Raw genomic sequence first — 15,366 nt, 5'->3', positions numbered from 1 at the left:
TATCATCCTACCTCCAGCGAGCAAGGCGACAGACGATTCACTAGCAGTACAAAAGAACGCCTTGCCTTGTGTGCACTTCCCATAAATAAACATCAGACTTAAAAGCAGTTTTCTGTTATCGTTAAATGTATTATATATTGTTACAGCCAGGTGAGGAAGGGGGTCTAAGGCTCCCCTTTCATCCCTTCTCTGGTTTGACCACAACAAGGTGTATCCTTTTCTAACAGTGGATGAATTTACCAGCTCAGTGAGCGTTGGCTCCTGTTCCTCTAATGTAATTGCAAAAGAACCAGACAGGTTTCCTTGAGTTTAAAGAAGAAAGATGTAAGTTTATTACTCTTAACACTTGAAACCAGTTAAAATGACTAAAAATACACCATGCATTCATGCACACATTCACACAAGGGTCACACACACACGTGAATAGATCACAGAGGGGAAAACAGCTTTGGTGGTTGGAGAAGAGTCTGGAATAAATGGAATTTAAATACAGTTTTAAATCTCAAGTCATCAGCTGAAGTTGTATTCCTGAAGTCCTTGCTGGGCCACGTGCACGGTGGTGGGCTTGCTTCTCTCAGGGCTCCTGAAGGCAGAAGAGGTGTTTGATCCTTGTCCCCTAGTTGCTGGCTGTGGCGGCTTGAGGGGCTTTACCAGTTGCAGTCAGGTACTGTCTTGATCTTTACAGGGGAGAGAGAGCGCAAGACCTGCTTTGTTGATGGCTTTTCAGTTACTCCTGTCTGCTTTCTGTGTGACAAAGCTTACAGCCTCTCCAGAGCTGTGCAGGCAGTCACATGACATTATCAAGCCCCTTTGTTGTTTAATGAGGTCTTTCTGGAATCTTCTGAGATTCAGGGTGCTATATCTCAAGCTGTCCAGTCACACTTGGAGGGGGTTGGCTCTTTCAAAGTCAAGGAGTGTAGATGGCCCCTGATAACCGTGCTGATAAGGCTATTCCAGGTAACTTAATCACCGAGAGCACCCCATTGTCCTGGTTAGGTTGAGTCAGACGGGTTGTCTCCAGTCTGGTTATTTACTGTTTCAGATGTACATTGCAGTGGGCATCTTGGCTGCCAGTTTACTTTAAAAAAAAGTTACTTGTAAGAATTTCCATAAAAGTCGAATGCAAGGTTTCAACTGATTAAATTAATATTTCCCATATGGGGTTTGCATGACAATATAGGTAACAAAAAACTGCACATGCTGGAAATTCTAAAACAAAAATACATAATTGTTAGAAATATTTGGGTCAGCCAGCTTTTTTCACCACTCATACTCCCTCTCCTTATACCATGTAATAAAAATAGAATTTGATGTATTCAGTCATTGTAATTAAATAACCCTGATTGTATTATAGATTATAAAGGATAAAACAATGTCTCCTCCGAGTAAACATGAGAAACACCAAGGGGATCAACTAAAATGCAAAATATTTCCTAAAAACAGAGGGACATGCCTTATAGTGTGACAGCAGACATAAAGCCCATCTCAGATAAGAAACTGCTTTGGAATACATAGGATATACAATGCAGAAACAGGCCATTCTGCCCAACCAGTCCATTCCGGTGTTTATGCACCACTCGCGCCTCCTCCCATCTTTCCTCGTCTATATACTCCCCAAAGCCTGTCCACCATCTACAAGGCACACGTCAGGAGTGTGATGGAATACTCTCCATTTGCCTGGATGGGTGCAGTTCCAATAACACTTAAGAAGCTCAACACCATTCAGGACAAAGCAGCCCGCTTTCACTCCCTCCACCATTGACGCACAGTGGCAGCAGTGTGTCCCATCTACAAGATGCACTGCAGCAACTCACCAAAGCTCCTTAGACAGCACCTTCCAAACCTGTGACCTCTACCAACTAGAAGGACAAGGGCAGCAGCTGTATGGGAAAATCACCACCTGCAAGTTCCCCTCCAAGTCACACACCATCCTGACTTGGAACTATATCGCTGTTCCTTCAGTCGCTGGGTCAAAATCCTGGAACTCCCTTCCTAACAGCACTGTGGTTGTACCTACCTCACATGGACTGTAGCGGTTCAAGAAAGCATCTCACCACTACCGTCTCATGGGCAATTAGGGATGGGAAATAAATACCAGCCTGGCCAGCGATGCCCACATCCCCATAAACGAATAAAAAAAAACTATCATCATAACTCTCTATTCCCTTCTTCCTCACATGCTTATCTGGCTTCCCCTGAAATGCATCCATACTATTCACTTCACTCATTCCCTGCAGTAGCCAGTTCCACATTCTCACCACTCTCTAGGTAAAGAAGTTCCTTCTTAATTCCCTGTTGGACTTCTTGGTGACTGACTTATATTGATGGCCTCTAGTTATGCTCTTCCCCACAAGAGGAAACATTCTGTAAATCGATTAAAAGAGTCGTCTCTAAACGTGAGGCTTTCTTGCAAAGTGGACAAACAAATAATTTACTGCAACTGAACATGTTTTGGAACAGGAACGTGAAGGCGGCACGCCAGGCATCAACAATCGACAGCCGCTGTGATCGGTCCATGTGCCACTAGTTTCGTCTGGTGATCATGGCGGCGGCAGTGGTGGTCGTGGCCGAGACTGCGAGAGAATTCCAGGAAGTGCTGGAAAGAGCCAAGAAGTAGGTTGGGGAGAAGGTTCGGGTAGTGGGGGGTTGGTGAATGACCCCTTTCCGAAAAGTCCTGACGTGTGCACGCATTTTGGCGGGTTGATAGAGGCGGCAGAGGGGCCGGGGGAAGGCCGCAGTGCGGGACTGATTCAGCAGTGTACCAGGCAGAAACAGCGAGGAGCAATTCCGCTGCCCTCAGCACATCGCTGCTGGGAGGGGGAATTGAAAAGAGCAGCGCTGAAAGAACCGCCTCGGAATATTTAAAGAGAGTTTAATTTTTCAAAAGAGTGAGTCGAAGAGAAACTAGCTGTAACTTTCAATCTAAAATAACGACTCTTCCTCTTGCGCCTTCACCCAAACAGATTGAACCGGCTTAGTCACTTGAATTGTGTATATGGTTATAATTTTGAGTCACTAAAGATAGAAAGGAATATTGTGGTCATTACAGCGAGGAAACAGGCCGTTCGGTCATTCAGTCTGTTTTGGTATTTTATCCTCCGCACAAGTAGCAGTAACCCCCAAATAAAAACAAAAAATTGCTGGAAATACTCAGCGGGTCTGGCAGCATCTGTGGAGAGAGAAGCAGTTAACGTTTCAGGTCAGTGACCCTTCATCAGAACTGCTGATGCTGCCAGACCTGCTGAGTATTTCCAGCATTATTTTGTTTTTATTTCAGAGTTCCAGCATCTGCAGTCTTTTGCTTTTATTATAGCAGTACTCCAATGTCATTTGCTCGTCCTGTTCCCAAGTAGGAAAGGATGTGGGAAATCATGAACTGTAATTAGGTGTTGTTGAGCTTGTATTTAAAAACCTGCAAAATATAGGGGAGGAAAGATTATTAGAGGCAAACAGTGTTACAGTCTTAAGGCCCTGGAAAAGAAAGAGTTCAAACAGTAGATTTGGCATGACAAAATTACTCAAAACATGAGGGCAGTTGTGGGTAATTTGCTAAAATCATGGACACCTATGGGGATATTTTTCTTGTAATCTCTTTGGCTTTAGACTTTAATTTCAGTCACTAGCATGCTTTAGAGAGTTGGTAGATCATATTCTTCCCTTTGCCACCAAACCAAGAATAAAGTTTTTAGCTGTTTACTGTACAGTCAGCATGTTCTCCGCTCACTGGTACTATTCAAAATTAGTTTGATTTACCAAGTTAAATACAGACTATTTGAGCAACCTTTATAATAACCAACTGGAAGCTTTCTTCACTCTTTGGCAGTACTTTAAATACGTTGATGAGTCCAGAATTGACATGGTTGTAGGGTGAAAATCATGGAAATGATTTGTCTTTGTCCTAATTCTTGATGTCAACACAGTGAAGATGCAGAGAGGAGGAAGAACATGTTGGATTGTATGTTTACAATTTAGGAGAGAGTGATTGAAAGTTCTGAGGAGCACTGTCTACAATATTGATGAAATGAAGTGAGCATGATTGAAGACTAAAGGTGAAGGGTTGCCCTTTTCAGCTCTTGTTGTGGAATGAAAGAAATGTTAAAACATTCTCTCCAAATAGGAAGTTGGATGAGCTGCAATTTCCTCCAGTTAAAGGTTGAGAAGACTGAAGTTATTGCCTTCAGACCCTGCCACAAACTCTGTACCTATGCCACCAATTCTCTCCCCTCCCAGTCATTGCCTCAGGCTGAACTAGATTATTTACAACCTCAGCATCCTATTTCTTCCTGAGCTGAGCTGCTGACCCCACATCCTTTCCATTGCAAAGACCACCTACTTCCACCTCTGTAATATCTCACACCCTGCCTCTACCCCAGCCCACCTGCTGCTGAAACCCTTATCAATGCCTTTGTCACCTCCAGGCTCAATTATTCCGAAACTCTTGTCAGTCTCCCATTCTTTACCTGCTAAAATCTAGCTTATCCAAAACTCTTACCTCTTCAATCCAATCCTGCACCAAGTCCTGCTCACCCCAGTCCTTGCTGACATTGGCACCTGAACTCTTCAATACTCTCAATTTAAAATTTTCATCCTTGATTTTATACCTCTTTGCAGTCTTGTCTTTCCCCATCTCTGTAACAATCCTTGCAGATTTCTCCATCCTTCTGACTAGCTTCTTGTGCATCCCCTCTTCCCTTTCCCCTCCATTGGTGGCTGTGCCTTCAACTGTCTAGGCTCCACACACTGCAATTCCCTCCCTAAACTCCCTCTTCTCCTTTCAGACCCTCCTAAAGCCCTATCTTTGTGAATACGCTTTTGGTAATCCCTTGTAATATTCCCTCTGGCTCAGCAGTGGTTTTATTTTCATTATGCCTCTGAGACATTTTTCTATATTGAAGGTACTATGTTTATCTAACTTTTTGGAAGTTACATTCTGAACCTTGCCCCAACATCCTCTATTTATGTAAATAGAGTAACATTATACACAAGTAGACTAAGTGTTCCGTGACCCAAAACATGCACCTTTATCCTAAGTATCCGAAGTCTAATTATTAATCCCAAATTATGGTCGTTGATCACTGCTGGTGACCATTATGTTCTCCTATTACCCTAGATGATGGAAAATACAATATGGCTAGACAAATGTACAAGTTGCAACTACTGTTGAGATTTATTTCCAAGTAAAATAATGCATTGAATTAAAAGGACTTTGGCAAGGATCAATGTATAATGTGTTACACACAGACTGAATTAATTGCTTAAAGAGTCCAGTTCATCCAGCTTCTCTTGGTAAGTGCTTACAAAGACACAGTATTTGGTCATGACAGTAGAATTCTGTTTTATGGTGGAAAGACCTCTACATTTCTGAGGCTAAACTCCAACTATACTATACCTCCTATTTGGTATCATATACAAGTTTCAACACCATTCCCTCTAGGTCTGTAACCAAATCACTGATATACACAGTGAACAGAAGTGGCCTCAGAACTGAACCTGTGCCCACCCACTTTCAACTTGGATTCTATTTTTATCCTTCTAACAAATTTTTAATTCTGTTTGCTATCCTCCCCCATTTGATACCCCTTAATCTTCACTATTAATGTGGTACCTAGTTAAGGCTTTCCTAAAGTTCATGTATATTACATCCACTGCAATTCCCCAGCAACCATGTCTGTTAACTTCAAAGAATTTTGAAGTTTGGCGAGCACAATTGTTGGGCCTCTTTCCTCAGCTAAGGACACACATTCACCCTGGTAAGCAGTACTCTTGATCGAGTCCATCTCATTTCCCTTGCTGCTGTCTTCACCCCTTACCCTGAACCATGATAAGTTCCCCCTTGTCCTCACCCTCCCCCCACCAGCCTCCATGTTCGACAGATCATCTTCCACCATTTTGTTAACTCCAGTATCATTCCGTCACTAAACACATCTTCTCTTGCCTCTCAACTTTCCAAAGGGCCATTCCCTTTGTGACACCTTGATTCACTCTTTCACCGTGCTTAACACCTCTGCTGTCCTCTTCCATCTTCCCACACAAGCGCAGGGGATGCAACACCTGCCCATTCCTCTACTTTCACGCCACTGTCCAGGTTTCCAAACAATTCTTGCAGACAAGCACAAGTTACTTGTTCTTCCTCCAGCCTAGTGTACTGCATTGGCCTCTCGTTGTATGGTCTCCTGTATGTTGGGGAGCCGAATGCAGGTTAGGTGCTCACTATGCCGAGCACTATTGTTCCCTCCCTAAATGTGATCCCATAACTCTCTCTCGCTTATCAGTTCAGCTCTATGGCCTACTACCATTCTGTCTTTGGTCTCTTGCAGTGTTCTAATGAAGCTCAACATTTTTCTACTTGGCATTTTATAGTCCTCTGGCTTCAATATTGACTTTAACAACTTGACCTTAACGAGAGCTTCCATTTTTTCTGGCAGAAGGTGTTTGTTTCCCCTTCTGTTCTAAGTTAATCCCTCTCCCAATACCTCTTCCTTATCCTCCTACAGCCCTGTGTGCAATTATCCACTGTCTAGCCCACTGACTTGAATACTACACAGGAATCACTAAAAACTAGCGGACAGGTAGGAAGCATTGCTGCATACAAAGAGTAATGGCAGTCTGGAACTCTCTTCTCCCAAAAGAATGAGAGTGATAGATTTTTGTTAGGCAAGATAATTCAGAGATATGTAACCAATGTGGATAAATGTAGTTAAGGTACAGATCAACCATAATCTAGATGAAGAGTGGAATAGGCTCAAGGGGCTGAATGGCCTACTTTTGCTCCTATGGTCTTTGGTTCCTGTTTGCATCGACACAGCAGGTCAACTGGTATAAAATAAATGGTTGGGAATGCAATACAAAAATTCTGTAGTCCTGAGGGTAAACTTAGAAAAACACAACCATCAATAGACTGCACATGACTTGGGTATTAATCTTGATCATCTATTACATAATTTTAACTGCTTGTTATATTGAGATTTAATGTAACATTGGATTTTCATGAGTTAGATGGCCAAGGTAAATTAGTGACAATAAAGTTTGTCATTAAAGGTCAGCTAAAATGTTTAGTATTGTTCTGTAGAGAGTTGTAACAAAGCTTGGTTTATTCGCTAAAGTCAGACTTCAACCTCTGCACACATTTATGTGGCCTAGTTGTGAATTTCAGAATATCAAAAGATGAACAAATCTTCAAGATCTGACTTTCTAATATCAAGACATTAAGTTTATAAAAATATATTTTTTTTCTCCCTCTTTAGGTCACTGGTGGTGGTCCATTTTTGGGCACCATGGGCTCCACAGTGTTTGCAAATGAACGACGTCATGACTGAACTGTCCAAAGAATATCCACATGTTATATTTGTAAAGGTAATTTTCCTAATCTGCCTAGTTGTCTGCAATGTATATATCAAGATGCATACAGTGAGTGACTAACAGGTGGAAAAATAATTGTTTTTATCCTTTTCTACTATAGAGTTCTCCCTAGGAAAATGGAGTCTTTTGGTATAAAACATTCATCTCTCTAGTTTCTATAGACAGTAAAGAAAGCAGCATACAACTGCTTCAACAATGAAGCCTTTAGAATTCTGAATGTGGTATGCTTACATAATCAAAGAAATTTATGGCACAGAAAGTAGCCATTTGGTCCAGCGTGTCTGTGTGAGCTGAAAAACAGCTATCCGGCCTAATCCCAATTTCCAAGTCCCGATCTCTAGACCTGTAGGCTACGGCACTTTGAAAAGTGCATATCCAAGCGCTTTTTAAATGGGATGAGGGTTTCTTTCCCTACCATTCTTTCAGGCAGTGAGTTCCAGATCTCCATTTCCCTCCTCATCTCCCCTCTAATTCTTCTCTCAATTACTTTAAATCTATGCCCCCTGGTTATTGACCTCTCTGCTAAGGGAAATAGGTCCTTCCTATCCACTCTGAGAATTTTGTAAACGTCAATTAAATCTCCACACAGCCTCTACTGTTCCAAAGAAAACAACTCTAGCCTATTCTGTCTTACATTATAGCTAAAATTCTCCAGTCCTAGCAACATCCTTGTAAATCACTCTGTACTTTCTCTTGCTCCCCTTTTTTTCCCTCTCTTTTTTTGTAATGTACAATGTGGACCATAGCCACGGGAATCCAGAATGGTATGTTTCCTTCCTAGGACTAGGGCGATGGACATCAATGATCTTTGAGAAGGTTGCATGAGCAACCAGTGTTTGTAGTCCATTTTAAAAAAAGAATGACATTGATAGGATTGAGGAAGGGGTGCATGAAAGGAATTTGAAGAGGTACTTAGAAAGTTGAAACAGAAAGATGTCGAGTCTGCTGTTTTCAGAAATACGAGCTGTCATGAACTAAATCTGTCAGTCGGCAAAAGAAAGTAAGCTGAGCCCGTGGCTAGAAGAGTTTTGTAGAGCTTGAAGTTTTTGGGACATAGGGAACAGTTTTGGAACAGCAAGTGATTGTACAGAAGGAATGAAGGCTACTTGAACTGGTCCCTATATCCTGGCATGAAGAAATTACATCTGTGGTTGTGAATTTAAAATAAACTCAAAGCATTGGGATGGAGAGACTTAAATGATGTGGGAAAGTGGTTAAGAATAATACATTAGAAACTCAAATGAGTGAGGAGACAACACTTTGGGCAGACATAACCAATGTGAGAGAGATAGTGAAGGACAGAATAGCAGTGTGAATGGGTTAGAGTTGGAATGTTTATATGCAAATGTGCAAAGCTTTAAAAAAAATAAAGTCAGGGAACTAGTGACACACTAATTAGAATGAAGAGATATCATGTTGTAGCCTTGACTGAAACAATGCTTTAGTTGGGGAAAGAATGGGAATTCATATTTCTGAACTATAATATTTTCAGGAGCTAGAGGAAAAAAAGGGAGGAGCAATTGCCTTGGTAATTAAGACTCTGATTGCAATCATAGGATAGTTTTTATGGATGGTGATGGAGTCTGTGTGGGTTCAGTTGATGATGTGTAATAGTGGATGGAACTATGTTGAGAGTGCACGGTAGACCACCGAATAATGGGAAGAAAATCATAGCTGGGATTTGTTGGGAATGTAGAGAAATTTGCAGTACTGACAGCAGATGACTTTAATCCTGCGATATCACATGGTCACATTCAAATCCTCCTTTCAACGTTCTCTATCACTATATCTAACTAGAACCTTGGTGGTTCCACCTGTTTTGCTCTCTTGGATCTGCTGCTCTGCATACCTTATTTATGTCAGATTCAGATGGGGTTGTGGTGGAGTGCTGAGTGTGCTTCTTCATCACTTTCTGCTTTCATTTCCTCCTTAGTGATGTGAGAGTACTGTCCTTAGCAGATGTACCCCTCAGCATCTGGACACTAACAAATCTCTGTTTGGCTTTACAACAAACAAGAGTTTACTGTATGCACACTGAATTTAGCTACATCGTGTGTAATAACAACTGCAACAGGAGCAGCCTTAACATCATTTACCAACTTCACCAAATTTCAAACTATTTCCATCAATGTAACCAGTTGCTGTACTTCTTGCAAATAAATTCCTTGTAGTGTCTCCTTTGGACTCCATGCTTCCTCAGGATCACCTAAAATGTGTACCTCCCACAGTTGTTCAGAGGTATGACCATGCCTGATTGTTGGAAGGACTAGTAACCATATTATGTAACCATAGAACCATACATGTCCCAAATCTCTCTCGTGTCCTCTCTCGTATCCTTCTCTATTTTATTCAATGAAAATTGCATTGTTGTCTTTCATACTGTGGTCTGGGTACTTCGTGGTTATGGAACTGCACTAACAATGCAGAGGTTAAAGGGAAAAAAAAAACTTGCATTTATATAATGCTTTTCATGACCTCAGGATGTCCCAAAGTGCTTTACAGCCAATGAGGTATTGTTGAAGTGTAGCCACTGTTATAATATAGGAAGCTCAGTAGCCAATTTGCACTTAGCAAGCTCCCACAAACAGCAATATGATAATGAATAGGTAATCTATTTTTGTGATGTTGATTAATTTTTTAAATTTTAATTTAGAGATACAGCACTGAAACAGGCCCTTCGGCCCACCGAGTCTGTGCCGACCAACAACCACCCATTTATACTAACCCTACAGTAATCCTATATGCCCTACCACCTACCTACACTAGGGGCAATTTATAACAGCCAATTTACCTATCACCTGCAAGTCTTTTGGCGGTGGGAGGAAACCGGAGCACCCGGAGGAAACCCACGCAGACACAGGGAGAACTTGCGAACTCCACACAGGCAGTGCCCAGAATTGAACCCTGGTCCCTGGAGCTGTGAGACTGCGGTGCTAACCACTGTGCCGCCCCGAGGTATAAACATTGGCTAGAACATTGTGGATAACTCCCCTGTTCTTCAAAATAGTACCATGGGATCTTCTACGTCCACCTGAAAGGGTTTAATGTCTAATCTGAAAGATGACAGTGCAGTACTCCCTTGGTACTACACTGGAGTGTCAGCCTTGATCTCTGTGCGCAAGTCCTGGAGTGGAACTAGAACCCACAACCTTTTGACTTAGAGGGAAGAGTACACACAGAGAGTTCAAATCCACCGCGACAAATTGTGAAACTAAATTCAATAAATCTGGCAACTTGTGGGCTGGCGTAAGATTGTTGCAGAAACATAACTGTTTCACTGACATCCTTCGGTGAAGAGAATCTGCCACCTCTGTCTGGTCAGGGCTACATTTGACACCAGTCCCACTTGTGTTTGATTTTTAATGCATTTAAGAATGCGCAATAAATATTACCTTGCCAGTGTCATCCACATCCCAAGAACAAAAGAAATATATATTAAAAAAAATCAATCCCTTAATCAAGCGAGTCTTTTTCTCGTTGTGAAAGCCTCACTCTGCCCTAAGGGCCAGCAGAGCATGAAATGTATAACTACAAATAACTATTGAGGCAGACACTTATAAAATTTGAAAGGGAATTGGAGAAAATTTTGAAAAAGAACCATGTGAAAGGATACAGAAAAAAGGCAGGGGAATTTGATTAGAGCAGATAGTGCAAGTTGAAGAGCAGCACAGACACATGGAATGATCAACTGTAGTCAATGCTTCTGTGAAACCTACTATTGCCCATCCTCTGGAATTGTAGTTAATGTTCTAGATACAATTTTTTATATCCATATTTCACATGCACAAGAGGTTAGGCAAAAGGGAGAGTTGTTCCTGAAATCTTTTTGTTCTCCATTTGAGTGTTATTCCCTTATAAAATAAAACATTATATAACTAGAGTGTAGTACCTTAGTAAGATAACACTGGAACTTGATACTGGAATAATTAATTAGGCTAATACTGTCTCAGTTGTCACAAGTATCTGTAAGCCTTTACAGCTCCTATTATTAAAGAAGTAAAGGAAATGATAAAAGTAGTAAAACAAAGAATTTTAAGTCTGATTTTATTACTACATTTTTAATTTTATGAAATAAGTAAGTATTGATTACTTGACTAGATCAAGAAACAAAGTAGTGTTTAAATCTGCAAATAAACTGATAGAATTTATCTAAAAGTTGCAGGTGAGTGATCTGTGCACCTAAAAGTAATGTTTTGAGACTTTTAAGAAAAAACGTCTGCAATGAATAACTATAAGTGAGTTAAAAGTTAGACAAATAAAATTTGAATGTTTAAGCTTGATTTTTCCAATTTCTCTTGGCCATTCTCCCATCCTGCGCCCTCCATAAACTCTTAACTATTTACAAAATGGTTCATAATGCCATAACTGCTTAGTGTGCAGATTTGTTTCCAACTCAGAAGTATGTTTTCAGAATGATTTTGCTATATAACAAAAGATGTTAGGTTCCAAAAATGCTGATTAAAATAGATATTTGCTTATTAAAAGAATTGTAGTTTCATTTAACACATTATCTTGCCAATACTTCTGACAGAGAGGAGAACCAATCATACCTGTATAATTGATCAGGCAGTTTATCTTTAAAATGTTGAGCTCACTGACTAAACTACAATTTATTATGCTGCTTGTTTCCATTATGGTGTAGGCTATGGAATTTGGAATTTTGGAATTTTGAAATCCCTTTGGAATTTTTCAGGAGAACAAAACTTATTGATAAAGGCAAAAAAGTAGTCTGCCGCATCCAGTAGTCAAGAATTTATAAGTCTTCAAGTGCTGTACCAGAGTGACAATTAATAGAATTGAAAGTGTTTTTCACCCGAATTTCCATTAGTGGCCTGAAGATACTTCTTGAAATGTATAAGAAAGTGAAACACCCTGGCCTGTTCCAGCATCATATAAAATTTGTCTAAATCTTGGAGCTTCTAGGAGTTTTGTGACCATCATCTACTTTCTGTTTGAGTAAATATTCTGTTTTGAAGTTTTTTTTTGAAGATATTGTAATTTTTTTTGTCTGGAAAAATATTTAGCTTTTGCAGATATAATATTGCCATTGATATATGAAGACCATTAGTTGTTTTAAGTCCAAATTTGAAATAAACCTTTAGTTATTGATTTTTTTTTTTATAGCTTGAAGCCGAATCTGTTCCGGAGGTATCAGAAAAATACGAGATTAGTTCTGTGCCTATTTTCTTATTTTTTAAGGTAAGATTTTATTGTGGTATGCAATGTAAAACGTCAGACCCTTACGAAGAAGCAGAACACTAGTTGGATTGTTTCTATTTTTAAGATTGCCATAGAAACCAGATTGCAAGCTGTCTGAATTTTACAGTGACAAGAACTTTGACAGGGCTGAAAGTGCCTGTATAAATAATTTATTGTGCTTTCTGTCTTTGGAAATTTTTCTTGAAATCTAGTTTTACGACTTAACCCATTATAGTGGAGAGATATTTCTATGCTAACTTTAAATTGTTACAGATTACATTTAGACAAATAAAATTTGAATGTTTATGCTTGATTTCTCCAATTTTTCCTGGCCATTCTCTCATCCTGCACCCTCCATATACTCTTAACTATTTACAAAATGTATCACAATGCCTTAAACTGCTTAGTGTGCAGATTTGTTTCCAACTCAGAAATATTTTTTCAGAAAGATTCTGCTGTATAACAAAAGATGTTAGGTTTCAAAAATGCTGTTTGAAATAGATGTTTACTTATTGAAGGAATTGCAGTTTCATGTAACACATTACCGTGCCAATATTTCTGACAGAGAGGAGAATCAATCATACCTGTATAATTGATCAGGCAGTTTATCTTTAAAATGTTGAGCTCACTAGCTAAACTACAATTTACTATGCATTACTATGCTGCATGTTTCCATTATAGTGTATGGCCCCTTTGGAATCTTTCAGGAGAACAAAACATATTGCTAAAGGCAAAAAAGTTTTATGTAAGAATGCAATGAATTGAGCAATTTCTATCCTAAACATTTGGTTTTTTTTATAGCATTCATTTTAAAAAGCTGCAGAATTTACTGATGCGATGGTATCTTGTATGTTTTTGAAATGAGCAACCAAGTTGTGAGTTTGATTAGTTTGTGCCTGTTGCTAACACAAGGATTTCTGTGTGTTGTAGGATTCATAAATGCTGGGAATTTAAAAAAAGATTTCATTGTCAATCGACATATAAATCATACTGTTACAGACAGATGGTAAGGGGTGTGGGTGGATCCCACTGTTGCCTCACAACTGACCGCAATCATGTTCTGTTTAAAATGATGAGTTAGCCCCTGAGTGTTTTACTTACCCAGTAAACAGACAGTGGCAGGTTTTCTTGTAGGTTTAAAATGGAAGATTAACTATTTATTAAACATTATTTATTTCCCGAAATATTCACAACACCACTCACTCACACACTCATTCACTTTCACATGCACTCTCAAGAGAAAATAGATAGAAGGTAAAGGGTAAGAGTTCAAGGTGTGGAACGTGTTCATGGTTTACCGTAAGCCTGTTGAATCTTCTAAGTAGGACAGTATCTTTAAAGATGCAGGCCTGAGTGTTTGTAGTTTTGAACTTGTTGAGGTGTTGTATATTTCTGGTGGTTAAGATTTCAGACAGGAGGTGACAGTCGCTTCCATTTCTCTGATGTACTAAGTTGAACTGTAGAATTATCAGCAGGGTTTCTTCTCCTTGTTTAGGTTAGGTCTTTTCCACAGCCCCTGGCTGGACTACTTCTGTGATGTTGCTGTGATCTTTTTTTTCTTGCCAGAGGGTTACCTTTTAAGGTCACAGTTCTTCATAGTAGCATTTCTGGTACATGACACATGGTCTTTTCCCCTGATGTGACCACACAGTGGACCAGGATATGGAATCCATGGTCATCCATTAATGTCTGGATGATTATCACTCTGTTATGATGTGTCTACTTCACACCTTCTTTGTCTCAGAAGAAATCCGTTCAATTTAGGAATGTCTCTTGATGGTTTCAGGATGGATATAGTCGACATCTCTTAGTCTGGAATGTATCCTTTTGTCCTTTCGAGACAGTGAGGCAATTTTTGAAAACATAGGCCAGGACATCTGACCGTCAGCGGCTATTTTGCAGCGCATTGCCCACTTCTTAAAAGGAAAAGTCAACTTTAAAAATTCCATATTGAATGAAGTTTGTATCTTAAAAGTAAGAATATGATATGTCTTTACTGGGCATGACAATACATTCCGTAAGATGTTTTCAGTAGATTAAAAGGATAATTCTAAGGTTTTCCGATTTCCACTTTTTTTTCTTCCACACGCAATCATGATTGCTTGATCTGATTTAAGATGATAGTTACAGCTTTGTTATTAATGGAGAATTCATTTAAAAGAGATATTCTTTTTCCTACTACTGCATGGCTAGCCTTTGATCTGGCTCCTAAAGATGTAATGGAAAGTGGAGACATTACATATGAGTGTACGAAAATGACGAACAGCAAAAGACCTACTGGTCCATTTAGCCAGTCCCATACAGACATGGTGCAATTGAGCATCATGATCCTCTATGCTCCTCATATGGTAGAAGCCATGGAATTGCTGCATGCAATACCGATTTAATTTGGAGGTTTGATACTACCAGGTTTTCAAGTCTTGAGAAAATTAAATAGCAAATTAATATTTGAGATAAAAATGCTCAGGTCTGATGATGAGTCTACTATCGGTGCCTCAAACTTGATTTCTCTTGGGTGTTGATGGATCGACAGTAAATTTCCATCTTTTTATGTACAGAATTTTCATATCAATGACCAGAACCAGATTGTAGCAATTACATTTTTATTACTATTCTACTTTTCCTTATAGACTCATAGAGTTTTACAGCACAGAAACAGGCCCTTCGGCCCAACTTGCCTGTGCCGATCATCAAGCACCCGTCCTAACTAATCCCATTTCCCTCCACTTGGCCAATTGCCTTGGATGTTATGGTGTTTCAAGTGCTCATCTAAATACTTCTTGAATGTCGTGAGTGTTCTTGCCTCTA

General features: G+C 39.7%; 1 protein-coding gene across 1 annotated transcript in view; it reads left to right on the top strand.

Annotated features, from left to right (window-relative positions):
• The first annotated feature begins 2,326 nt into the window (after nt 1–2,326).
• glrx3 (glutaredoxin 3) overlaps nt 2,327–15,366 on the top strand; it is a 28,819-nt gene continuing 15,779 nt past the window's right edge. The window contains exons 1-3 of the mRNA XM_068052717.1: nt 2,327–2,613; nt 7,245–7,353; nt 12,484–12,558. Of these exons, the coding sequence (XP_067908818.1) occupies nt 2,543–2,613; nt 7,245–7,353; nt 12,484–12,558 (255 nt within the window). The 5' untranslated portion in view covers nt 2,327–2,542. The remainder of the gene's footprint in view (nt 2,614–7,244; nt 7,354–12,483; nt 12,559–15,366) is intronic.

This window comes from Heterodontus francisci, chromosome 20, assembly GCF_036365525.1.
Source record: "Heterodontus francisci isolate sHetFra1 chromosome 20, sHetFra1.hap1, whole genome shotgun sequence".
In the NCBI taxonomy this organism is placed as follows: domain Eukaryota; kingdom Metazoa; phylum Chordata; class Chondrichthyes; order Heterodontiformes; family Heterodontidae; genus Heterodontus; species Heterodontus francisci.
Note: the sequence above shows the minus strand (reverse complement) of the source record. Positions and strands in the feature narration are given on the sequence as shown.